The sequence below is a fragment of the Peromyscus leucopus genome, chromosome 20 (genome assembly GCF_004664715.2).
Source record: "Peromyscus leucopus breed LL Stock chromosome 20, UCI_PerLeu_2.1, whole genome shotgun sequence".
In the NCBI taxonomy this organism is placed as follows: domain Eukaryota; kingdom Metazoa; phylum Chordata; class Mammalia; order Rodentia; family Cricetidae; genus Peromyscus; species Peromyscus leucopus.
Window position 1 is genome coordinate 1,407,783 of NC_051080.1, and position 27,583 is coordinate 1,435,365.

At 41.8% G+C, this 27,583-nt stretch overlaps 1 protein-coding gene across 24 annotated transcripts; it reads right to left on the reverse strand.

The window, feature by feature from the left end:
* Positions 1-145: 145 nt before the first annotated feature.
* Pcbp2 (poly(rC) binding protein 2) lies at positions 146-27,406 on the reverse strand. 24 transcript variants are annotated; one of them, XM_028874458.2, is made up of 15 exons: positions 27,150-27,406; positions 24,364-24,503; positions 23,740-23,763; positions 23,619-23,651; positions 23,175-23,291; positions 19,517-19,648; positions 15,239-15,367; positions 14,278-14,352; positions 12,419-12,511; positions 11,354-11,395; positions 10,113-10,185; positions 9,582-9,620; positions 8,613-8,665; positions 7,880-8,049; positions 146-578 (listed from the first exon to the last, which is right to left on the reverse strand). In XM_028874458.2, exons 2-15 carry the CDS (start codon positions 24,430-24,432, stop codon positions 542-544), a joined length of 1,086 nt encoding a protein of 361 aa, XP_028730291.1. In that variant the 5' UTR covers positions 24,433-24,503; positions 27,150-27,406; the 3' UTR covers positions 146-541. The 24 variants fall into 24 exon arrangements, with proteins under 24 accessions (XP_028730291.1, XP_028730290.1, XP_028730289.1 ...); XM_028874457.2 differs by having other exon boundaries at positions 8,613-8,668; XM_028874456.2 differs by having other exon boundaries at positions 14,278-14,364; positions 27,150-27,254.
* Between the last annotated feature and the right edge of the window lie 177 nt (positions 27,407-27,583).

The following is a 27,583-nucleotide window of genomic DNA, read 5'->3' on the forward strand; positions in this document are numbered from 1 at the left end:
AATAACAGAAAAAAACATGGAGTGGTAAAACACAAGAAAATATCTTAATTCTATTGAAACCCAGCCAGGGCTCTGTGAAGGTTTAAAGGTATAAAAATAACATCAAGACAGGAATAACACCCACATAAGTCACTGTGGCATCCAGTTTCTATTCACAAAGAAAAAGCTCCAGTCCATCTTTTAATTTTTTTTTTTGAAAAATTCCTGACATTACAGAACTAAACTGAAATGTATTAATATTCCACTCTTACATTTCCATGACAAACAAAAATTCATGAGCCAAAAAAAAAAAAACCCAAAAAAATGGAAAAAAGGGGAGAAGCTTATAAAACTAAATATGGATATCTCAGCGTAACTGCTGAACAGAGAAAGGAATTAAAACGCTTTTAATTAAAAAATCATGAGTGGATGATAAAGTGTGTAGAAACTGAAAATTTACAAACTATTTAAAACCTGGAATCGCTGACTGTTCAGAAACTACACAGATGGATCATGGGTGGTGGTGAACAGCAGAAAGGGATGTGGATGAATCTGCACTGTTCTAGCTGCTCCCCATGCCACCTGTCTCCGAGGAAAGCCTGTAAAACAGAAACAAGAGTAAGTCAGTTTACCTAGTTATACCAGAAGTTTACTAACAGGGCATTTCAAGGTTTCTTAAAGTAGTATTATGATCTGTTGTATGGTTGTGTAATACCAGTACAACCAAGCTTCCTGAAGCATTCTCAGGAGAGGTTTAACAAAGCATGTCATGCTGGTGACACTGTCTCTTCATGTTTTATACTTTGGAAACTGAAGTGTTTCTAGAGACACACCACTCACCACTGTTGGGAGGTGAGGTCACAACACTTGTTGGGAGGACAAGCTGCTGCTTTATTGTTTCCCTTAGCTCCTTCAGACACAAATACAAGTCTGGGGAGAACACGAGCCTTTGGAAAGTTAATACTATCATGTGCTTACAGCCTATGTAGCTCTATTAATGTGAAGGAATTACAAAGTAATTTTAAATATTAACGGATGTTAAAGGGAGGAACCAACTTTAGAAACTGCAGTGAAGAATTCAATTATTGTTTTAAAGCTCACATTTCAGTACAAAAATGAACAAGAAAACAAGCAGCAGGCTTCAGTTCTTTAGCTCACTCTTGAAAACCCAAAGCCTTCTTACTGTGCCAAATCCTACCTAGCTACAGTGTCTTTATACTTCTGTTATAAATGGGTCATCTGAGGTCCTGGGACCAATTAAACTTTGAGGGAAAGACATCCAGTACACTTCACTGAAATTAGGTAGGCAGCAAAATACTTCATTCTGAAGATAACTAATGGTTTAGTCTCAGTTCCATATAATAAGCTTAAGTTCTTTTAAGAGCTGAATGACATCCACTTGTGGTGTTTGAGTAGCACTGTGTGCACTAACATACAAATATCGTAAAGGGAGGGGGTTTTCCCAGAAACCACAAAGGTCATCCTTCAATTAAAGATTATGTTTTCTTTAAAGTCAGAAATGATTTCTCCGTCTACTTTACTACCCCGAATATGCCTAAACATTACAGATGTGAGATCTCTGAAACTACATAGGTGAAATTCAGCATGAAGGGGAATATTGCATTCTTTGAAAAAGGAGAGCAGAGTGGCGGATCTCTGTTGAATTCGAGTCAGCCTGGTCTACAGGGCAAGATCAGCCAGGCACCAAAACTACACAGAGAAACCCCGTCTCGAAAAAACAAAAAGAAAAAGGAGTAAGGGGCTAGAGATGGCCAAGTGTGTTCCCTGATCAAGCAGTGAGAACCTAGCTCCCATGACACCCGTAATACCAGTGCAAGGGAGTCAGACAGGAGGACACCTCTGTGGTGCTCTCTAGGTAGGCAGTCTAGCCCAATCAGGGGGCCAGAGTTCAGTCAAGGATCCCATCTCAAAACCTAAGTTGGAGAACGAGGAAAACAAACATGTTTTGACCTCCATATACCTGCATACATGTCCACATGCATTCACATGATGTACACACCACAAAACAGGAACACAGGGGCTGTGGAGATGGCTCAGTGGATACAGTGTTTGTCATACAAGCATAAAGACCTGACTTTAACGCCCCTGCCCTCCGTAGCCATGTTAAAATAGACACAGCAGACAGTCGAGTGCATCTCTATGTAGTCCCAGCACACATACAGATGAGAAGCAAGAAAGAAGAATCCCCAGAAGCTGGAAAGGCAGCTCTTAGCAAGAATCAACAATACCATCTGAAACAGGGTGGAAGACAATAACCTGCACCTGTGCACACCACAAGGACACACGGACAGACGGACACACGGACGGACGAACACACACGGACACACACATACGCACACAGATTCTTGACAATCTCAAAATAGGATGACCCTAGGGTAATGTAAACAACGAGCTTTAGGGACTCAAGAGACGGCTCACGGGTAGAAGTGCTTGCTACTCTTGCAGGGAACCTGGATTTGGTTCACAAATGTCTGTGACACCAGTTCCATGAAATATGACATTTTCAGGCCCCCGAGGGCCCTGTACAAGCATAGAACACAAGCATACACACATAAAACACTCATACAAATAAGTAAAACAATAAACTCTGAATGATAGTACTCAGTAGAAACAATGGTTCAAAGGAAGTGGTTAGTTTAAAACTAGTATCTTCAACAACAAAAAAAAATCCCCACCATATAGGGTGGTAGCACTGTGGCCATATAAACAGCTTAAGAACTGTCCAATATTCACTATAAAGCCTAAGCAAAACTTTATAAAGGGCAAGATGCAGTGAATGAGGCACAGAAGGGAAATCTGAACAGAAACACATCTGACTCATGGTAGTCAAGCCCCTTAAACATCTGGATTCCTTCCCAGCAATTTTTTTTTTTGGAGCTGAGAATCGAACCCAGGGCCTTGAGCTTGCTATGCAAGCTCTCTACCACTGAGCTAAATCCCCAACCCCACAGCAATTCTTTATCAGAGATATTTGTTAGATTAAAGGGCCTTCCAGTCCAGTGGTGGTGGCACATGCCTTTAATCCCAGCACTCAGATGCAGGCGGATGTCTGTAAGTTCAAGGCCAGCCTGGTCTATAGAGTATGAGCCAGTTCTAGGCCAGCCAGGGGCTGTTACAGAGAGAAACCCTGTCTCAAAAAGAGGCCTTCCAACAGACAAGATAAAGTTAAAAATGAAATCCCTACGGAGACAGTTATCAGCATGGTAAATTTCAACTATACAAAGAGTTGAACCACAAGACATAGGACACAGCTAACACCCAGACCCAGCTCTGGGTGTGGTGAACACAAATGTGTAAGGCCAATCTGGAATAAAGCAGCCACAATAACTCTATAGAGACTGAAAGGTAATGTAATAAGCACGAGCAGCAATGTCTTTCTGATGATGTTGATGCTGTTCAATTTCACTCTAAGGATGTTGGAAAAGGCCATCAGGGGAAAAAAAATATATATAAAATCTCCACTGCCTACCAGTAAAGATATGAACCTTGGTTGACTGGGAAAGAATAAAATATGACTTCACTATATGAAATACATTTCTCTTCTTTTTTGTTCTTTAGTGGTAGAGAACAAACTCAGGGTCTAGGAAATATTCTACCACTGCCTAAAAGCTGGAATCCTCAGCCCTAGCACATCATTTTTCTCTTTTGTGAAAAAGATCTGTAGCTCATTTTGATTAAAAAACAAAACAAATGGTGGGGATTTACCGTACAAGGTCCTGGGATCAAGCCCCAATAAAAAAGGAGAAGGTTAAACATCAGGAACTAAGTATACCACTGTGTAAAAGCACAGCACAGCACAATTAGTCCCGGCTAATCACCCATGTCATAAAGTTTATATTCTCTTGGGGCTTCTTTTCTCTTTCCTGATACAGAACAGTTTTATTATTCAAATCTAAGCATATTATTCCTCACTCGTGATAGTGTTACTAGTGAGAGAGAAGGGTAGGCCAGAAATAAAAGATAAGCAAACTTGACCAACCAATTAGTAGTTGATTCAACACACTCAGATCTATTAGTCCTTCCTAATATCACTGAAGGGTATTTAATGAACCCATTAAAGTTAACAAACTTTTGACACTGACTATTGCCCATTATTATAGGTACAGAAGTAAATTCTATGTATGCCTTTGAAATAACCACTCACCAGAGGAAAAGAGCTAGGCAAGGACACCCTTGTTCCTGACTGGTTTTATCAGTATAAAGAAAGCTGTGCTAGACTAAAAGCTTCTGGGCAATCATGAAGACTCAGCAATAATGAAACTACTGAAGGACCTTCCTTCTATTTGGGAATATGGACAATGGGTTACGAAATTCATGTGGGATACAAAAAGGCCCAAGTAGGCTGCACAGCCATCCAAGCCTACAACGCACAGATCACAAGTCCCCACCCCCTCACCCGTCACATCACACGGTGAGCTACGGTTCTTACTGTGGCAACTTTATTATAACTAGAGACACAGATCTGGCCAAGAAGGCCAGCTGACAGCTTAACCATTAAATTATTTAAAGGCTTAAAAAAAAAAAAAAAAAAAGAAAGGATTAACGGAGAAGCTTTTATTCATCAACACAGAGCCTAACACATTGTTTATATATTGCAAGGCAGAATAAAGCTACAAAAAAGTGTAACAGAATGAGAGAGAGAGAAAGAACTGTGGCTCTAGATAAAGATTTCAATCAACAATCAGACTCTCAAACAGGCACTGAGCTGTAAAGACCTAAACCTAAACAAGAATTACCCACCCCACCCCCACCCAGTTATCCCCCAAAGTAGTAAAAAGAAAAAGGTCACAAGCTCACAATAGTTTGGTTCTCATCAATGTTAACAAAGAAAAACAAAATGAACCAACATTTGAGGAGGTGCCAAGATATGCACTCAGTAGGGTGAGAATCTCTGTTTCTCGCCTTTCAGTTTGTTAGTTACACATGGCACAGTAGAGGTGGTGGTGGTTGTAGCTGAAGCCCCGGTACCCTTAGCAGCAGACACAACATTTAGAGCCAGGAGAGGGATGGGTTTCATGCCAAGCAGACTGGAGACACAAGGGGCGGTCGGAAGAGGGTTGGGGAGGCTGGAGGGTGCGTCGGAAGTCCCCGCTGTGGCGAGCGAGGGGGTGGTGGTGGAGGAGGAAGAAGAAGAAGAAGGGGTGGAGGGTTGAGAGAGGTTGATGCTGAGGTGATCAGGGATCGTGACGGAGGCTGCCTGGGAGGAGGGTTTAGCGTTTTCTAAACTGTAACAGAGGAAAAAAGGAACAAAAAAAAGGGTGGGTGGAAGGGAAGACCACAATAGGGACAAAGTACAGGACAAATCCGCTTCAGTTCTATCAGTAAGTGCCTTTGGCTGCCAATTAGGAAATCTAATATCAATTTAAACAACCTCTTTTAGTTTGTGGCCCACCCCTCTAAATATCTGTCTATCACCTTCCCTCCCACATACACTGCTATTTAAAACTACTTTGGTAAAGACCCAGCTGACAAGACTGAGAAAAGGAATCATATAGAGCACACACTTCAAGTGTGATCTACTGACCCAACCCAGAAACCAGAATCAAGGGGCCAGGCCTCATGGCCCAGCTAACTATGGAGGCTGGGGGAAACAGCTTGCCTGGGCTACAAAGTGAGTTTAAAGGGCAACTTTAAGACCCTCTTTCAAAAGAAAAGAAGACCAAGATGGCTGGGAATTACCTAACATACACAAAGTTCATCCCCTAGAAGTGTTTAATTTAAAAAAAGAAAAAAAAAAACCTGTAATTTCAAAGAGTTAACCTTGTAAACAAAAAAATCATTTCATACAACCAAATTACTAGTTTTCAGTTTAAGTGAAGGATCAATTATTCAACAATTACTTAAGAAACATTACATGTTACATTGTAGCTATTGAAAAAATTTCAAACAGGGTCTTCCTGTGTAGCTCAGACTGGCTTAGAACTAGAGCCTCTCGCCTCAGCCTCCTCAGTGCTAGGATTGCTGGTAAGAATCCACATGCATGCCCAAAAAGAACATTTTTTCCTGTAGTTATTAAATATTAAAGTCTATTTATATCTTCACAGCAATGAACCAAATTATTGCAATGGAAGGAGGCAGAGTCCAAAGCAGGTCACTGCCTAGACTAACTGAAAGAATGTAGCATTTTCAAAAAAAAAGCCTAAAAACAACTGTGGATAAGATTCAGGGAAACTTTTCTGGTGGGGAGTTGTCTCCTCATTTTAAAAGATCATTCCTAGACTTTAAAGTTGTAAAAACCCAAGTACTACCATCCTTTGTGTTTAAAAACAAAAATAATGCACTGCTATTCCTACAGTGTTCATTCGTCCGTCCCCCCCAAGGGCAGGAACCTCCTCCTAATTCCCTTCTGTCTACCTTGTTCAGGGCCATTGCAGTCAGTAAGGAATTATCACAGCAATGAGCCACAAAGACAAAGAACCCTATGGAGACAGCTCAGCCGGCCCAGCAGAAATGCTTTGGAGCCAATAATGAAAACAAAATCAGTATGGTTTTTTTTTTTTTTTTCATTCAAACTGAGCCAAGAAGAGAAGTTTAAATAAATAAATAAAATTTGTACGTATCCTGGCACTGGTGATAAGGCTTTAAAAAGTTCTGATCCAAATCCATAGTTCAGATAGTTTCACTCACCAGTTTAATTTAAAACAATTCTGCAGTTACTTCAAGTAGTGAAGTTCTGCTTCCTTACAATGTAGACATGAATTTATTAAAAACACCACTCAGGAAGGTCAAATTTAGAGTTGTAATTTGAACTATCTCATTCAAAGTAAGCTAACCCAAAGCAGAAGCTAACAATTTCTAGATTCCAAGAGCATTGTTTTTGCCATATAAAATTTCCCTCCAATAGGAACTAGAAACAAAAGTCTTTAACAGGGTCTATATAAGATTAACTACTATTTTACTCAACATAAAAACTTGGTGTGGTAGTAAAACAAAGTATGTCTAGATATAGTCCTTTCTATATGAAGAACTGCAGTAGCTCAAGGGGAATTGACAATGTTTTCAACTAGGGTTGAAAACTCTGGTTGGTATAAATACACAGGCACATGTATAACATGAATATAGACTCCATATTCATGAATTCCTTTCTCAAATACTAGATTCAAGAATTGTTAATTTTAATGTGCAAAAGAATAAATACAAGAGAGAGAAAGCCTTCTTCCCAAAAAAAAAATAGACTAAGTCCCTTTGGAAATGGGCTGCTATTAACAATGTGACTGACGCAGAGTTGAGGAAAGGAAAAGATGCTCATTTGACTACACACAATTGCCCTACAACTGAAAGAGCATCAACAGTACCCACAAATAGGGAGATAAAACCTTAGGAGGTCACTTGCAGATGTAGGAGAATGGGGTGAGGAGCAGGAGATAAAAACATGCCTGCAGTATCTGGAGCCTGCGCTTACTGTTTCCCCACAAATGATGGAACACGCTTGTCACCTGAGAAATGTCTGCAGAGTAAATGGTAACAGCTACCTCCAAGAAGCTATTTAGATGCCTCATTATCCCTAAAATTCAAGGTGCTTTGGACTCCAAATCCATAAAAGAAATGACCTGTCTACATGATTTGTGAAACAAGATGCAACTGTGTTTCAGTGTATCTGCTATTGCTAGGGCACTGTCCTATTCAGCAAAAACATATACTACCACCCTTTCCACTGTCCAAAACATCAAAAGCAAAAAGCAAGCAATCTATAAAACCCCAATCTGGCTATTTTTCTCTGCTAAAGACAGAAGCAGAGCTGAAGAGAAAAAAAAAAGGGAGGGGGGTAACTTTTGCAATCTGTAGACAACTCAAGTAAACCCACACTTATTTCTAGATGGCAACAACCTCCCTCACTACTGTGTTGGCATTAATGAAGGAAAATATAGGTCTAACTTACCTGACATTGATTAGATACTGAGCCAGGCTAATGCTGGCAGCAGATCCAGTGATGGTGACCTGCCTATCAGTAGATCCTTCCACTGGGTTTGCAATTTTGATCTGCGCCCCAGACATCTGACGGATCTCATTGATTTTGGCGCCCTGACGCCCGATTATGCAGCCAATTAACTTGAGAAACAAACAACAAAAAAGCACACCAAATTAAGAGTTGAACAGGTACACACAAGTCTACATACCAACCAATTTCTACACTTTGTACCTATAATTGCACTCTGTGATCTCCTGATATACTGTTATCAAAACCTTCAATTACTGGTTCCCACTTCAATTCCTGAATCATTCGTGTGATTAAGTACAAATCAAGGTCAACTCCAAGCCAATTTCTCAGCCCAACCATTAGTTTTTGTTTCTATTCCCATAGTACTGCCTCCACTCCAAAGAAAAATTAACCAGAACAATACTGATAATGAATCTAACGAGATAGCTAGGAATAAATAAAAGTGTTGGGTCGTCAAAATTCATGAATTCATCCTGACATCATCTCTCCTTCCAAAGCACAAAGTTAAATTGGGTGCTCTTTTGGGGGAAACAGGTCTCGAGATGCTTTAAGAAAAAGGCAAATAATTTCTACAGGATAGTAAGAGATTCTGCGTTTTAAAACTGTAAACGTTAATTGTATCAATTCTCTCTAGCAAGGTTTTCCTCAGAACTCTAACATACTTCATACTTACATCGTTTGGAATGGTGAGTTCATGAGAAGTAGTTTGGGCAGATGCATCCAAACCTGCTAAAAGACAGAAAAGAGCAAGAAAGTTTAATGCACAGAATTCAGAATCAGTGATTTGCACATTAAACTAACAGAAGGAAATAAACTGGAAACACAGCATTGGCTGTTGGGTTTCATCACTAACTCTGAAGCCTCCAAGGAGGAAAGATGGGAGCGGGTATTGGAATAATGCTGGAAAGATTCTTCTACACAATCAGAAGAGCTGATTTCATGCCATTTCCTGCAAAGCCCAGACTAACAGGTAGGGAGATAACAAGGGGCAAAGAGTGGTATTCTTAAACAGGAGCAAAATCTAAACACCAAAGCTTCTATACATCTACCTCTGTTCTGATTAAGATTACTGCTGTGTCCTGATTTTATTTCATCCAATGCTCACTAGAATCAGTGCCAATTTCACTCCTGTTACCGGGTATCATAGACTCTTGGCACATACAGAGTTGCTTTAATTATACCTTTATCAGAGTAACACCCTCCACCTCTATCCTACCAAGCTAGACTTAAAGATCAAATAGATAAAATGGCAATCAGTTTGAGGGAAGTTTATTTCTCCAGATTTATTCTGTCTTTTGTTCTAATTGTTCTGGCTTTTATTTGGTTTTCCAAAGAGAAAAAGAAAAAGAAAAAAAAAAATCCCATCATAAACACCCCTACCCATCCATAAGAACATCAGGATTGGGCCATTCCAACTGGCTAACCCTTAACAGTTCTAGTCCTGCTCTCAACTACATTTTTAGAAGGTGGTTGGCCAGATCCATCAAGGGACCCTCAGGGGCACCATGCCCACCCCTTTGCTCTCTCAGCTCCTCTCTGCCATGTGCATGTTGCTGGTATGGTTTATGGGCAGTGAAACATGACTCCCACCAGTTTATTAATATAACAGTAGAATACTACAGATTTTTTTTTTAATCATTACCCCAATAGCCTTTCACCTCTGGAGAGCTGGATTCAATGCCTGTTAAGATACAAGTGAAAATGAGTTTGGTGGTCTCATTCTAACCCTATCGGACAAGTTATTCCTTATACAGAAAAAAAAGCCCCAAAACAAAACAAAAACAAAAACAAAAATACACTACATAATTTGGAACAAATGGATTGTCTCTACCCAAGTCTTGTGAACACCTGGTGGAGAGAAAGGGGATGCTAATCAGATCAAGGTGGCCACTCTCAGGAAGGGTTACTAGAAATATCAGCCTACCCCTTTCCTGACTAGCATCCCCAGACCTCACCCCAAATCTTCCAGGGCTTTTTATTCTTTTGTAATTAAATCACCCAAAATGAAAATCTTGTTAACAAACACATTACCTCCTTTAGCCTTAGTAGATCAAGTTTATACCAGCAGATGCTGGACGATAATGAAGTTTTAAACACTTGTCAAGCTGAGACCTTGGGACTGGCCTCTATCTTGTACTACACCTTACAAAAATAAACACTGAGATATCCATACCACTGAATCCAGTGTTGCCATGGGTCATGGGAAAATGAGACTGTTGCATTGCCAACTGGTGCAGCTTGGTCAACTACAGGAAGGAAAACAGGAGAGACTAGCATTAGAAGGGTAACTTAGTCAGCACATAAGTACATCCAGATGTGAAAATGTACACAGCTCCTGACTCCCAAAGTTGACTCTAGTATTCCAACTGTAACACAGGATAAGATTGGGGCTTACAGTACAATCCAAAAGAGAGGCAGAGTATGACAGGTAAGGGTTAGAAATAGAAAGGACGTCAGTATACAAGAATGAATGCATTTGGGGTATATGGAAAGGAAAACAGTAACACCACACCATTGACCATCCCCTGTGGACTGTTTAATGAAGGTGTACGCAGCCATTGCCAACGGTTTCCCCCAGGGACAAGCACAGACAGGCTAGATAAACAAACTGTGCAGTGGTGCTAAGGGAAACACACCATGCAGGGGCTACCAGAACCGGGAAAAGGGAAGGAGACGAGGGGGGCAGGAAGACTGCAAGGAGGAGAGAAGCTTCACAAGAAACCAAACTGGGCTTCATCCACAGCAAATATTTTCCCAACTATCTTATTTTTAATACACATAGATAATTGTCCTAGCTGGTGACAAAATAATCGCTCTTCCAGTCTACTTCACACCTCTCCTAGGGGCTACCACTAACCAACAACCAAACTCAACTTTCCAAGTCTAATCTCAGCACCTGAAAGGATTTTTGTAAGGATGAAAGAAACATGCAGGAAAAAAATGTCATTGGACAAAAATCTAAATACCAGTACTTTTAAGTAGAAGGTTCTTTGTAAAGTTTGAATTGAATTCCAAAAATCAGTTTTCTAGCTTCCTTATGTAAATAAACCCTCAACGCTTTTTCTAATTTGTAACCTCAGACTGAGGAGTGTCTAAAGGCAAACCCAACCTCCCGCTCCCCCAATGGGAAGCACACTTTACTGACAGTTTGAATTGGTCCAAGATATTGTAGTGCACCACGGAACATTTCTTTTAGAGTAATCTGAAACATGGGAAAGAAACTAATAATCTGATCATTTCTAGGGGTTACAGTCAAAGGCAAACAAGTTGATAATGTGTGGTTCACCTTGTAAGCCGTAACAACACTGCAAATGTTCAAGACCCAACTTACTCCTGTCTACTAGGGAGAAACGAATCAAGACAATTTTGGATGGAGAGGGAGTTTTTCAAACAAGAAGTGAATTCAAAACTTACATCTGGCTGTGGAATGGCATACTGTCCTTGAATGGTATAGGCCTACAAAAGGAGGAAAACAATTCCTATTAAAAACCAATCACGGACAGCCACCCAGTGTGGTGGGGACGACAAGTTTTCAACTAGCCAGGAAGCCAGAGTTGAACTAGAGAAGGGGAGGCAGATTGAGGCAGTAAAGGGAATCTCACAAATGGTCAGACCTGAGCTGGCCTTCTTTAAAGCCTAAACACAGTAACTTTATTCCAGGGATCCTCTTAAAAGGGTATACAAGTTTTCTTTGATTAAGGCAAAATATACATATCTATTTTTTAACAAAAATATGGAAAATGAAATAAAAGCAATGACTCAACTGACCAATCCCCCCACCCCATGTATTCAATTCAAGATAAATTGTGCTAATACGAAGGATTTGTACCTACACAAACCTGCACCACATGTATTCAAACACTGCCTAAGACCTTTAAGTTCACTATAAGCTAGCTAGGTCTAACACTAGGGATCTGACCACAGAAGCACTGGGGGGTGGGGGTGGGGGGTCAATTTGCTAGTCCTGTCTCCCCTCCCCCACCCTGCATGAAGGCACTTGCAGCCCCCACTATGCCCTCCTCCCCACACCATATCCTCCCAAAAGGGAGCTGGGTCTTCAAGGTAATGGGGAGGGGGAGGGGGACAAGGAGGAAAGGAAAAAAGGGATGGAAGGAAGGAGTGGCTGGTGTCTTAATAGAATGTGAAGTTTCTCACATCAGTCACAGTGGCCAGTACCCCCAAAAGCACATCCAGGTGGGGGTGGGAAGGTGATAATGGGATGGGAGGAGTGGGAGAGGGAAAAGAGGGATTGAACAACAAAAAAAAAATTAAAAAAAAAAAAAAAAAAAAAAGTTGGTGTTACCATCTGGTGGGCTACGCGGCCTGTGTGAAATGAGGTGGGGAGGTCAGTCCAGGTCCCCGTGGACAGGTGGTGTCCACAGCACAAAAATCACCAGCGCCACTGGCCCCCGTGTGTTGGCAGTCTCGGCTGAGGCGGAAGGATTGAGTGAGCCTTGGAGACTGAACATCCCCTCTCACCTCTAGAGGTGGTCCCTCCAGGTCAGGGTTGAGGCACATGGACGGGGTGGTGTGGGGAAAGCTCGCACTGTCGCTGCCTGTGCTGTACCTGTCCTGTGGATAAATAGAGGGTTTCAGTCTCCAGGGCTGTCAATCCGGCACCTTGTCACCAGCATGAAATTCACACCAAAAAAAAAAAAAAAAAAAAGTTGTTTATTTTTTTCTTTTTTCCTTAAATGGGAGCTCACAACACAGATTTGAAACGAGCTGTAATCAGTGAATTAAAAAAAAAAAAAAAAAAAAAAAAGGTTACCTAGTGGCAGATGACACTGCACAATTGGGTTCCTTTCAGTAAGGTGAGGGGTGAGGAAACAGCTGATGCCAGGTCGTGGTCACTGTAGGATGAAGTTGGACCCTACAGAGCCCACTTTGCCACCAAAGACAGAGTCCATCTGTGGACACTATGAACTGGTCCATTATAAAAAGGCCCTTGGGAATGACCCATGACAGGGCAACTCATGGAAGAAGCTGCAAGCTTTTAGATGGCAGTTAACTGAGTAAGGGGAGGGAGGGAAGGAGGGAGGGGAAGCAGAGAGGTCCAAAGGGAGAGGAGTGACAAGGAGCAAAGACGAGGAGGAAGGAGACATTGCAGTAGAGGACGGGTGACACAGCACTGGGGAACCTAGCGTCCCATGGGAAAAGGGAGACCTCCTGAGACTAACGCTCCTGGCTACAATGACTGAGCTCTTGCTTATCCTGCCCAACTATTTGTATTGAAAGCCCTGTGACAAACCTGTTTAAACAAAGCTAATGGGAAAACAAAGTTCTAACACATCAAGGTAACACTGAAGTATAACTACTTGTGAAAGCTCTCAGCAAGACATTAACTTGTTCACTTTTATTATTCAATAAAATGTGAGATGGACTCCAAGTTGACATTTTCCCCTCTCAAATGGCTTTCAGACCAAATACAAATAAATGTAATAGCTAAATGTAGATGTTTTTAAATAGGACAGCTCCAAGTGGGAAAGGTACTTTAAGCAACGTACCTTCACTGCCAAAATGAAGGTGACTGTTTCAACCTGAATTCTAGTATTCTAAAAGCCTATTACTCAAAGTAAACACTAACCACCAAAATACACTAGTACCATGACATTATCAGTGGTCTTCTCACACAGCCTAACTTTAGAAGAAACCATGTGTCAAAGGTTGGTGAGGAAGAGGCACCAAGAGAATGCTCTGGTGGTGTTCTCATACTTGAGCCCAGCATGCTCTCCCCATCCTCTCCTTGTATGCTCCTCTTACTCCAGTTGATTTCAATTACGCCATGGGGTTTCAAACCAGTGTTTATGAGGTTAAGAGTCTAGGGGATAACACACTGGAGTTTGGGGGTGAAAGGGTAGGAGTAGGGGAGGTGAGGTGAAGGGGAGGGAAAGTTTGTAGGACACTCAAATTCAGGACCCTACCACCTCATGCCCCCATGCCATTGGAGACTAGCATCCAGAATCTCCAGAGGTCTACCTTCTTTGCTATCATTACTCAGACCTCTAACATCCCACACATACGAAAGCATGGATGGGAGGATGATATAGGGAGAAATGACACTGAAGGAATTTAATCTAACCCAAACCACCTTAGGTTACCAAATCAATTAAATTACTCGTCTGAGTGTCTACAAAACTTCCACTGCCTGCTAAAAAAAGGTGTTGGCATTCAAAATTTTCACCAGTACAAAAAAAAAAAAAAAAAAAAGCAAATCAAACTATGGCCAAAAGTACAGGTTTTCAGCAAGCATGCAAAGTAGCTTGGTGTGCTGCTGGCAAAGTAGATTTTTAAAATATAATCTGTTTGTTCTAGCCCACCAATAAGAATTCTCTTACCTGACCACCTGCAAAGATGACTGGAGAACTCGAGGGCTTGGGCCGGTACGGGATGGTCACGCCCTTCGGGGGGGACTGGGAGAGAGTCAGAGGGGAAAAAAACAAAAAGAGATAAGGTTTCAAAGCTGCTTCAGCTGTGTGGCTATAGCACACACAGGTCAGTTAAATAAAAGTATTTCCACCCCCTCCATTATCAAATTGTATATGATTAGACATAATCTCAAATATCTGACATTGTCTTTAAAGCAACAAAAAACTTCATGCATTATGGCTCATACTAATTCTCACCAAAAATGTCCTGAAATAATTTTAGTCATGATTTCCACACTTTTAAATAAATTTAACTGACACACAATCTGTAGATATACTTTAGCTGATAATTTTTAGGACCTCACATTTTTGTATAAATAATAAAACCAAAGTTGGATATGAAATTTCTAAATGTTATTTATATATGGTTCAAAGACACAAGCAAGATCATTTTCTTTTCTGATTCAACTCCATGTAACTCAAAAAAAAATTTAATTTCCATTTTTTCTTTTTGCAACAGAATATATAGCAGGACTTCATAATTCACTCAGAAACACCACCATTGATACTTTTTCTATGATACATAACTATTGTTTTGACTATATCCTGTTTCAAAATGAAAAATAAAAGGATGTGTCAATGTCAGGCAATTAAAAAGGTCAGTTAGCGTTTCAGAAATCTGAAGTCCTTGTAGTCTATCTTATCCTACCCATGATACTAGAATTGTTCTGAACCACAAGACTACTTAATAGATCCTGTTTTTGCCCACAGATAAGTCAAAACTGGGAAAAGGAAAGTATGAACTCAAGAGAACTTCTTACCCACCCCCACTGATAGCCTCCCAGCTTCACCTAATTCTAGTCTCACTAAATATAGATCAGTTCCTGTCCCCAGAATCAGCCCCACCTCCAGCATGAGCCTGAGGGCTTACCTCCAACATGACCACGCAGATCTGTTTGACACACTCAATGATGGATTGCGGAATGCCAGCAATAGTGATTGCCCGCTCAGTTGAGTTGGGGAGCATATCCCCTGCCACCTGGACCTGAGCCCCTGTACTCTTTAAAGTAAAAGGAAATTAAAAATCAGAGAAGAACTATGCTCTTAAAACCTTCACAACAGCAACTTTAGAATGTGATGTTCAGTCGACACTTATTACCCCCTTTTTTCTCTTTTCCCATTCTTCCCTTATTCCAGACACAATTGCTTAGTAAAGTTAAAAATAAATTACCTCTGAAAGACAAGAATAAAACTGAGTAATGGCCTACATTTAACCTGCACTCAGGAAAAAGTCCCTTTGAAACAATTTCCTCTTACCTAATAATGACAACTATGTGGGCCAAACAAAATTCTCATAAATACACTCACCTTTCATATTCTTACTGAACAAATATTTTCATCAATCCTATTGTGTGTCAGGTACCATTCCAAGTATTTAAAATATATCATCAAAACAAAACCTCAAACTGGCTGCTCATACCTAGTCTCTGAAGCTAAAACAGGAGAACCATCTGACATGTCTGTTGCCAGCCTGAGATACAGCAAGACACTATCACAAAAAAAACTTAAACCAAAACCACTTCCCATAACCTACAAAAACACATGTTCCTGCACCTAAAACTCCTACCATCCTTTATAAAGACTCAAAAAAATTCAAACTAGTTTCCCTTTTGGAACTATTTAGTAACATTTCATTTAGACATGAAAAAATTTCATGAAAAGTTGACAAAGAAGCCGGGTGGGGACTGGAGACATGGCTTAGAGACTGAGAGCACTGGCGGCTCTTCTACTGGAACCAGGTTCAAGTCCCAGCACCCACATGGCAGCTCACAACTGTCTGTAACTCCATTCTAGGGGATCTGGCTCCCTCATACAGATATACGTGCAGGAAAAACACCAATACACATAAATAATAAATAATTTTGGGGAGGAATAATAATAATAATAATAAAAGCCAGATGTTGGTGGTACGCCCCTTTAATCCCAGTACTTGGGAGGCAGAGGTAGATAGATCTCTGTGAGTTCAAGACCAGACTGATCTACAGAGTGAGTTTCAGCAGAGCCAGACACAGAGAAATTGTCTCAAGAGCATTCCCCTCCCCAACAAAAAGAAAAAATTGATAAAGAAATGGGAAATAGAGAGTATATTAAAAAAAAAAAAAAAAAAAACAAAACTAGAAGAGGCCAGCAAGATGGCTCAGGAGGCAAAAAATGCCTGCTGCCAAGCCTAACAACCTAAAATCAATCCCTGGGGAACTCACTTGGTAGAAAAAGAGAACCGAGACCTACAAGTTGTCCTCTGAAAGCACACATGAACATACACAAACACAAATAGATAAAATGTGATTTTTAAAATTGTTTTAGCCAGGTGTATTTGTGCACACCTTTAGTACTAGCACGAGAGGCAGAAGCAGGTGGATATCTGAGTTCAAGACCAGCCTGGTCTACACAGTGAGTTCCAGGACAGCCAGAGATACACAGTAAGACCTAGTCTGAAAAACTCTATTATTGTTTTAAGGGGCTAGAAAAATGGCTGAATGGTTAAGAGTATCTATTGCTCTTGATGAGGACCTGGATTTAGGTCCCATCACCATGTCAGTCACAACTATCTGTAACTCCATTTCAAGAGATTCTACTCTTTTCTGAATTCCACTGACAATGCCACATACATACATACATGCAAGCAAAAGCCTCATACATATAAATCTTTTTTATTATTATTATCTCAGGACTAGAGAAATGGCTCTGCTGTTCACGGCTTCTATTCTTTTTTTTGTTTGTTTGTTTGTTTGTTTGGTTTGGTTTTTTGAGACAGGGCTTCTCTGTGCAGCTTTGCGCCTTTCTTGGAACTCCCTTTGGAGTCCAGGCTGGCCTCCAACTCAGAGATCCGCCTGCCTCTGCATTCCGAGTGCTGGGATTAAAGGCGTGCACCACCCGGCTTATTGTTTTTACAGATAATCTGAATTCAGTTCCTAACACCCATGTAAGTCTGTTCACAACCAAATGAAACTCTAGCCTTAAGGAATGCAGAACTGTCCTCTAGGCTCCAGGGCACCTGCACTTTCAAATAAATAGTCACACAGAGACGTATACACATAATTAAAATAAATCTACAACCCAGGCTCAGTGGGCTTGTAACTTTAATCTCAACACTCAGGAGGCAGAGGTAGGAGGGTCTAAATTCGAGGTCATCCTGGTCTACAGAGTGAGTTCCAGGAACCTTGCCTCAAAAAATAAAAAAATAAATCAAAATAAATAATCTATAAAAAAACAGTTTAGTGGTTCAGTAGGTCAAGGCAATTGCCACTAAATCTATGAACCTATCTATCCCAGTGAACCCACACGGCAGAATAAAAAGAACTGACCCCTCACCTCATGTCCTCAGACCAGTATGCACGCATGTGAACTTATGTACTAACTACAAGTAATGGGGGTGGGGGATAGCCTAAGGAAAATGGCTCAGTCTATAAAAGTGCTTTCCAGCACAAAACCAAGAACATGCTGGGCAGTGGTGGCACACGCCATTAATCCCAGCACTCGGGAGGCAGAGGCAGGAGGATCTCTGTGAGTTCCAGACCAGCCTGGTCTATAGTGCAAGATCCAGGACAGGTTCCAAAGCTACACAGAGAAACACTGTCTTGGATGGGGAGGAACCCCAAGAACACAGATAAAAAAAAGCTAGGGAGATGGGACAGGAGAATCCTTGGAGGCTTAACTCAACAGCTGGGCCAGAAAAATCTGTCTCATGGGGAAAAGTGGGGGGCGGGGGAGATAGTGGCGCATTAAATGGGATGTGGTAACACCCATTTTTTGGGTAGCAGGTTGAAACAGGGTTTCTCTGTGTAGCTTTGGTGCCTATCCTGGATCTCGCTCTGCGGTGACATCCATTTTTAATCCTAGCAATCAAAAAACAGAAACAGACAGATCCCTCAATTCCAGACAAATCACAGATAGACAGACCTTATCTCAAAAAATAATGAATGAGCCATGCTTGGTGGCACATGCTTTTAATCCCAGCACTCGGGAGGCAGTGGCAGACAGATCTCCTTGGGTTCGAAGTTAGCCTGGTCAACAGATTAAGTTCCAGGACAGCCAGGGCTATACAGAGAAACACTATCTCAAAGCTTCCTCCCCCAACAACAAAAAAAACACAAAAAATAAAATGTTATATGCAAAAAGTTAGAAAATCTAATTAACATTCTCATAATCTCATTACTGAACGAGGCAAAGGCTGTATGGTAGTCCAAGGTACTTGGGAGGCTTAGGCAAGATTACTGGTAAATTTGAAAGTTCCAGGCTACTAACATAGGAGTTACTATGTTAAAAATAACGGGGGGTGCCAGCTGATGGTGGCACACCCCTTTAATACCAGCACTCAGGAAGCAGAAGGATCTCTGTGAGTTCGAGGCCAGCATGGTCTACAGTGTGAGATCCAGGACAGGCTCCAAAGCTACACAGAGAAACCCTGTCTTGAAAAAAACAAAAATAAAAAAAAAAAAACATAAAAAAATAAGCGAGCGGGGAATAGTACACTAGGAGGTAGCTCAACAGGACAGCATCCACCTAGCATTTGTGAGGCCCTGGGTATCTACCTTGGACACCACAAAAATATAAGGATTGTATTTTTTAAAAAAGTATTATCACTTTACAGTCTTCATGGACTGCTAATCATGATGGGGAATCAGTATCAGGGGTTAAACCTAGGGCCACAGACATGCTAAGCAACTACTATACCACTAGACCCAAATCCAACACCCCTTTTTAATCCCACTTTTTTTGAACTGAGAGTCTCACCATGTATCCCAGGCTGACCTGGAACTTATTATGTAGATCATGCTAATTTCAAGCAGACCCTTTTGCCTTGATTCATTCCCAAGTGCTGGGATTAAAGGCAAGCACCACCATACCTGCCTCCATCTTGTAATTTTTAGATCATCTCTCCTAAATTGCCCCAGTAAGCTGGCCTTGGACTTTACAGCAAAAACAAGACCTGAACTTGCAGTCTCCTATGTAGCTGAGATTACAGACCTGAACCACCACCAAGCCCAGCTTAAATCTTCATAGCAAATGCTAACCTTTTCTAGTTATAACACAATCTGGTATGGGTATGATGACGCACCCATTCAGGAGACAGAGGCTGGAGGCTCTCAGAGATCCAAACAAGACTTAAAAAAAAAAAGTTAACAGACATGGGGGGAGGGGCACCAACCTCTCTTATTTCCTTGATCTTGCAACCCCCTTTTCCAATGAGAGAGCCACACTGACTAGCAGGGACCACCAGTCGTAAGGTGACTGGGGGTCTACTGGCAGCTGTGCTATTGGTCATAGAGCTGCTTATGTCCTGTAAAAAAAAAAAAGATAAATAAGCATATAAACACAGTTGAAAGTACATAGAAGAATCACTCCCAGACTTGTAAGGGACATACATGTATCATAACTATACCAAACTAAGTGAAGATTACAATTTCTGAGCCCAATGTGGTAGCACTGCCTATAATCCAACACTCCAAAAGAAAAGGTAAGAGCCAGAGTTACAGGCCAGCAGGAGACTCAAAACCAGAACATGTTCACCCATCTTTCCAAATCAAACAGGACTGAGGAACCTGTCATTGATAGAGTGCTTACCCTGGTATGGATCCCTTGCAGCAACACAAAACAGAAAAAGAACTGCAGAAGCAACCATAACCCTGTTTTTCTTTACCACAAGGGTACAGAGAAAAGCAACACTTCTAACAAGCCAAGCAGACCTTCCTTCCATTTGGCCTACAAATGTAACTTAGTGGGAAAGCATCTGTCTAGTATGCATGAAACCAAAGGGACTGGGGCGATGGCTCATCGGGTAGAGAAAGCTTGCTGTACAAGCAATAAGGACCCCAATCAGTTCAGATCCCCAGCACCCACATAAAATGCTGGGTATGGCTGTGTATGCCTGTAATCCCACCATTGGGTATGGAAACTGAAGTATCCAAGAAACTGGAAAGCTGACAAGATTCCAGTTCAGTGAGAGCATATATCAAAGCTGTAAGGATATCCTTCTTTGGCCCGCAGCATGCACAATCACACTCACGTGCATATACATATACCCAAAAAGCAAGAGGGGGAAATTGTCAAAATTAAATCAAATATGAATACATGAAACAATACAACCAAATGCAAACGGAATGTCTTCTTACAAAATCAATACTAGAAAGTTAAAATGATTAAGGTATTTTGTTCTTTTCATAGCTAGGGCTCCTATATGCTTACCAAACACTCTGCCATGAGCTACACCCAATCTCAGATTTCAACTACTCCCACAGCCATTTTATTTATTGAAAATAAAAACAATGAAACCAAGTATATCTAAAATGCTTTGAAATGGCATTTGGGGGTTGGTAAGAGACCAATTATTATAGGAGGAGTCCATGCTTTGCCAGGCACTGTGGTGCACACCTTTAATCCCAACGCTGGGGGACACAGGCAAGCGGATCTCTTGAATTTGAGGCCAGCCTGGTCTACAGAGCAAGTTCCAGGACAGCCAGGGCTACACAGAGAAAAAATTCTGTCTCAAAAACAAAGAAAAAAAGAACCTGTCCATAATAAGCACAGTTCTTTGGTTCTATTCAACAAACAAAGCAAAACAAAACAAAAAACCTGTATTGATCAAAGGCTTCCCAATACACTGTATCCCAAACCACAGGATTGTCTATTGTTATCACCTTTAGTTTACAGTGAGTGTATGTGCAGGTCAAAGAACAGTTTGTGGAAATTGGTTCTCTCCTTCCACAATGTGGGTCCCAGGGACTAAACAAATACTATCAGGTGTGGGGGCAAGTGCCTTTACCTGTTGAGCCAGCTCACCAACCCCCCCCAAAAAAAAATTTTTTTTCACTTTTAAAAATATTTTGAGACAGTTTCTCTGTGTAGCCCTGGCTGTCCTGGAATTCACTCTGAGGCTGGCCTCGAACTCAAGAGATTAGCCTGCTTCTGCCTCCTGTGCTGGGATTAAAGGTGCACCACCACCACCACCACCACCAAGCTTCAAAATTTCTATAAAGACAGGGTCTCACTATGTAGTCCAGACTGGCCTCACTATGTACATGAGGCAGTTTAGCTTTCTGATGAAATCAGTGCGTTAAGACACTAATCAGGGGCTGGAGAGATGGTTCAGTGGTTAAGAGCACTGACTGCTAATCCAGAGGTCCTGAGTTCAATTCCCAGCAACCACATGGTGGCTCACAAACATCTGTAATGAGATCTGGTGTCCTCTTCTGGCCTGCAGGCATACATGCATAATAAATAAATCTTTAAAAAAAAAAAAAAAAAAAAGGACACTAATCAGGGGCTCTAAATCTCAGCAGTCACTGGTTGCTCTTCCAAAGGTCCTGAGTTCAATTCCCAGCAACTACAGTGACTCACAACCATCTACAATAGGATCAGAAGCTCTCTTCTGGCATGCAAGTATACATGAAGAGCACTCATGCATAAAATGTAAATAAAATTTTTTTAAAAAGGCACTTCTCTGTCTAATCTACATGTACCAACCAATGAGCTGTATATATTGCTTATTTTTATACAAGCCTATGAAGTCAAGAATCTTTTTTTTTTTTCTTTTGACACAGGGTCTCAAATATGAAGCCAGAGCTGGTCATTTGCCTTCCCAGTACTGGTGGAATTAAAAGGTATATACCACCACAGCAAGCTAAGAGCCTATTACTTTAAGAATAACAGCATGTATTTCTAAACACTCTTTTAAGCTGCAAGTTCTGGAGTAACAGAACAGGGTCCTGCAGTTCAAAATACGACATTTCTGACCTGGGCAAGGGAAGATTTCGAGGAGCATTAAGTAGCAAACAAACAGCACTCTTCTGCCTATGGCAGAAAATGCACAATGAAGTGGCATTACTGCCAAGGAGGAGGAGGAAGCTGAACACATGACCTAGGATAGCAGTTGTTCAGCCCCTGAAGGTTAGTAAGGAAAAAGAACTTCCTTCCAACAAAATCAGTAATCCTTATTTTGCTTTTAGAAACCTAGGGCTTGGCTGGGCAGTGGTGGCGCACGCCTTTAACCCAGCACTCAGGAGGCAGAGCCAAGTGGATCTCTGAGTTCGAGTTCAGCCTGGTCTATAGAGCGAGTTCCAGGACAGGCTCCAAAACTACACAGAGAAAAAACCCTGTCTCGAAAAACCAAGGGGGGAAAAAAAAGAAACCTAGAGCTTTATCTCTAACTTTTAATACAATATTATCAGTATCTGCCTGTTTAAAATAAAAATGTACCGGTGTTTGGCAGGACCCTAATAAAAATCACATTAAGTTCATTCAGCTGTAAACCTCTCAAGGAAGCAAAGGCACACCTTCAAAACAATTAGTGGGAAAATTTAAATGACAGAGGTGGAAAGGGTGATACACATTTCTATGTAATCCCAACACTCAGGAAGGTGACTCAGTGCTGAATGGCATCTTGGACTACTAGTAGTGCCAGACTTACAAAACTAGACACTTATCTCAATAAATAAAAATACCAAAATAAAATCCTCCAAAGGGGAAGGGAGGCTGGAGAGATGGCTCAGCAGTTAAGAGCACTGGCTGCTCTTCCAGAGGACTCCGGTTAAATTTCCAGAGCCCACATTGACAGCTCACACCTATCTGTAACTCCAGATACAAGGCTTCTGACACCCTCAAACAGATGTAAACTTGGGCAAAACATCAATGAACATAAATAAATAAATAAATAAATATATATATATATATACATACAAAAAAAAAAGAAAAAAGAAAAAAGGGCAGTAACTGAGAGTATAGCCAAATTATTTAACAAGATTTTTGACCTTGGTTTTGTTTTATGTCTGATATGGGGCAGGAGAGGCAATCCTAAAAGAACAACAAACCTCTTCCAGTTTGTCAATGATCATAGCAAAGGCTTTGAAGATGGCATTAGTCGGTCCAGCCAAAGTGATAATTCTCTCAGGACAATTCCCTTCTGAGATGTTGATACGTGCACCACTCTGGATAAAAAAAAAGAAGAAGAAAGAAACAAGTAGTTATAATAGATAAAAAGAACTGAAATTGTACAGGATAGCCTGTCCTAGATAACACAGGCAAGAAGCTGCCTACATAACAGAATTTGAAATACTAATCCACTTGTCTTCAAACAACTTACTGTATCTTATGTTTTGGGGACTTTTCACAAAACTCATTTCCTATTATACTATCTGTCATTACAAATTAACCAAAAAATGTTTCCCCCTTTGAGCTCTACCCTGCTTCTCTCATACACAACTTTTTCAGCGTTTTTCCAAGGTTAGCAAATCCCAATGTTCCTTGTAACTTACCTCCTCGCGCATCTTCTTAACAGATTCTCCTTTCTGTAAGAGGAAAAGTCAAGCATGAGCTCCAACTATTTCAGCCCAGACTGACTAAATAGTAATTAGCATTGAAATGGAACAATCTTACCTTTCCAATGATACTGCCAACTTCCTGCAATGAAGAAAACTAAGTATTGGTAACAGGAAACTCAGAGTTCATCATTATGAAAAGAAAATTCTAAGCTAACCAACTGCTAACTATGGTAATTACCAACCCAAAGAAATAAAAAGATCTTAAAATTCATGGGAGGGAGGCACTTTTCATTTCCTTGCACAAAATTTCATACTGAAGCTACCAAAGTGTTGAGAATCATGAGAGTGATTAAATACCACACCTGTGTAATATGCAAAATAAGGCCTGAGGATATAACTCAATGGTAGTGTTTGCCTAGAGGTCCTCAGTTCAATCTCCCATACTACCAAAATAAAAAACAAAAAATCTTCCTTACTGAAATTATAGGCTACAACAACACACATCAGAATGTTTTACCAGCCAGCGAGGACTGTTTTTTGGCTTCAACTGCTTAAATCTTTCTTGCTCACTGAGGCTTCCTAGTAAAAGCTGTCCATTTTTTTACCACACTCCATTAGAGAGAGTGCTAAAGCCAGATGTCCCACAGTGCTAATCTGATGAGCTCCAAGATGCTTGTCTGCTTTTCCTGGCCCCTCCAGTAGCAGCTACTATGACCCAATTTTCCAAGCTGGTGCATACCTTTCCATGCATAAGTAGCCTGATGGTGAGAGTGACATTTAATCCACCTTCAATCACACCGGTATCCATGTCTAGTAGTTACAGGGAGCTGGACTTTGAGTGGTCAAGTCTTTGGTCACTGGTGGGAGTGAAAGCCAAAACTGAAATGTAAGAATGTCCAAAATAAGGGGGGAGGAATAAAAAGTAATTCTTTTCCAGTGATTTTCACTTTGACATTTCCACTTTTATCTAACTGACTTTTTTCCTTAAGTGTTATCCTATCAGACTTGTAAACACATCCAGCACAACTGCATAACACTTACAGATAAGGTTTTGTTTCCAGTTTGCTCAGGCTCATTAATGATAGGGTTTCCACTGATAATTGGGATGAGAAAGATTCATTCCTTCCACTGGCAATGGTTCTAAGGGAACTGCTTAAGTTGTATTTCAGCTAAGTACGTTTTGAAACAGTTTCAAGAACAGCTGGACAAACTTTACTACAGTGAGGGCAAATTCAACTTGCTTCCTACTGGGCAGCAGTTGGAAGTGAAGGTAGAGTACATATGTAAATTTCCTTAGTGTTGACAATTTCTAAATCTCAAATGTTGATGGATGATACCAAATGATTTTAAAATGATTTAATTCAGATCTGTGTATGGTAATACATTACTGTATAATCTCAGCACTTTCGAGGTTCTGACAAGTTTGCTGTAAATTCAAGGCCACCTTGAGCAAGGTATTGAGAGCCAAGTCAGCTGCCAGGACTACACATTGGGACAGTCACAAAATAACAAGAAAAATAATTCATTTCAGGAGTCTCACTGAAAAAAAGCATATACAAGACACATTCCACAACTGATGTGATTCCATATTCTTCCTTTGAAATTTGATTCTGCACATTATTCTTTCTCTCTAATCAATTTGAGAAATGTTCCTTGTCCTTGAATGTTGACTTTGAAACTATGACTACCACACACTTTTTTCTTTTCTTTTCTGAGACAGGGTTTCTGTGTAGTTTTGGTGCCTGTCCTGGATCTCCCTCTGTAGACCAGGCTGGCCACGAACTCACAAAGATCCACCTGGCTCTGCCTGCCGAGTGCTGGGATTGAAGGCGTGCAACTCACACACTTCCAAAATCTTTTAAAACTCAAATTTTCTTTCAAATACAACAATAAAAAAGAAACTGATAGTAGTAAAATTTTACTTCATATTTGCTTTAAGAATCAGTGACAGGTTACCAGGATGGCCTGTGTACTCATCCTCTGAAACAACTTTGAAAATTTGGATTTGATGTTTTTGCTTTTAATAACCTTCTCATTTAGCACCAAACACTAATAGTTTCAAGAGTCTCAAGTTTTCAATAGTACTGAAATTTCACCAATAGCATGTCAAGTATTCATCCCTTCAAATCAGTATCTATGATTTCTCTTAATTTTGTCCCTTCAAAACACCAGTTTTCACTTTGCTGTGTATACACAATCCCCCATAACGTTAAGTTTTTGGTTTTTTTTTTTGGGGGGGGGTCTTTTTTTGAGACAGGTTCTCACTATGTAGCTCAAGACCGAATGGAACTGTCTATTAACACCAGGATGGCCTCCAAAACTCGAAGACCCATCTGCCTCTGCATCTCAAGTCCTAAACATTTTTAAAGAACTTTAAAAAGTAGCTGTCACACCACTCTACATGGTAAGTGTCTTCTGGTTACTTCAGGATGTTAACTGATTATATAAATGCATCCCAAAGCACAGCAGTTCCCTACTTCCAGTTACTTGCTGCCAAAAATCCCACAAATCAACATCTCATTTATGGGAAAACAATGCTTACCGATTGATTAGGTCTGTAAGACTAATTTTTTTGCCCTCAAACATACGGTATAAACCTGGTAGCTTTAATTCCGTATCCCTATTCAAATGTATTAATCATTTTTCAAATACAGTAATAGAAGTTCAAAGGGACAAGAAAACTGAAAACCTATCTACAAAGTCATTTAAGTTAAACACGAAGATGCATTTTTTTTTTAAACTCCAAGCCCTCTAATCCGAGAAACCTCTGTCTCTTCCTCTCCTGAGTAGGTCAAGCTAAGTGTACCCCATCCCGGGAATCCAGCTGCTAATCCTGCAGTCAATTACCCCTCTATAAATAGCTCGGTCTGGTTTATAGCGGCAGGCATTTTGTAATTTCAAAATTCGTTACCCGAGAGAACGTCAGAGTAACTCGGTAACGGGGAGTCCGCCTACCCTTTAACTCTGCAGCCCCCCACTCCCCTCCCCCGCCCCGGTCATCCAAGCATTTTCCACTTTAGAAAAAAAAAGAAAAAGAAAAAGCCCCCCCTTCCCTTGACTAGAAGGGGGGAGGAAATAAACGGTTCGGTCAGGGGGGGGCGCTGCGACCCAGGGGGAGGGGCCGGGCCAGAGGCGCCTCCTCGTGTGGCTGCGCCAGCGCCTGACCCCCGCGGGGAGCCGCGCTCACCCGCCCGGCCAGCAGGCCGGCCATCGCCTCCCCCACCCCCCTCAACCAACAAATCCACCGCCGCCCCCCCTGCCGCGCGCGCGCCCTCCCTGACTCCTGCGCAGCCGCCACCGGGAAGAGGCGGGGGGGAGGGGGGCAGGCTTTGCGCGAGGCCTACTAGGCCGCGCCAGAGCCAGGGCCTCGCGTGAATGGACGGCCAGGAAGAGAGAAGTAGTGGACGCTCAGGCGGGAGTACGAAAGGCCGAGGCTCCGGACTACGACCGGAGTGCTCCGAGGAAGATGACAGGAGTGGAAGCAGAAGCTACGGTCGGGGGCGGAGGGGGAATTTTTAAGCTTACCTGGAGGCGCGAGTCGACTGAGGGGAAAAGGGGAGCGGGCGGGAAGGGGAAGGGCGGGAGGCCGGGGGCGGAACAATAGGGGCGGGCGGGAAGGCGAGGGGGGCCCCGCGAGCGGGCGGAGGAGGGGGTGGAGGAGGAGGAGAGGGGAAAGAGACCCGGGGCGGGTGGAGGGCGGCGGAGGGCGGGCGGGCGGGCGGAGGGCGGGCGGGCGGGAGAGGGCGCAGGCTGCGGCTGCTCCGGCTGCTGCCTCTGCTGGTCTGGGAGGGGGACGGGGCGGAGCGGGCCGCTTTCAACCCCGCGCACCCTTCGACCCCGGAAGCGCTAACCGCCCCGGGGGCCGGCGAGTCGACTGCGTCGTCCACACTTTCCCCACGCAATGCGGACGGCCTTCCCGGAGCCTAGAGCGGCTCCTTGGACAGCGTCGGCACCAGCGA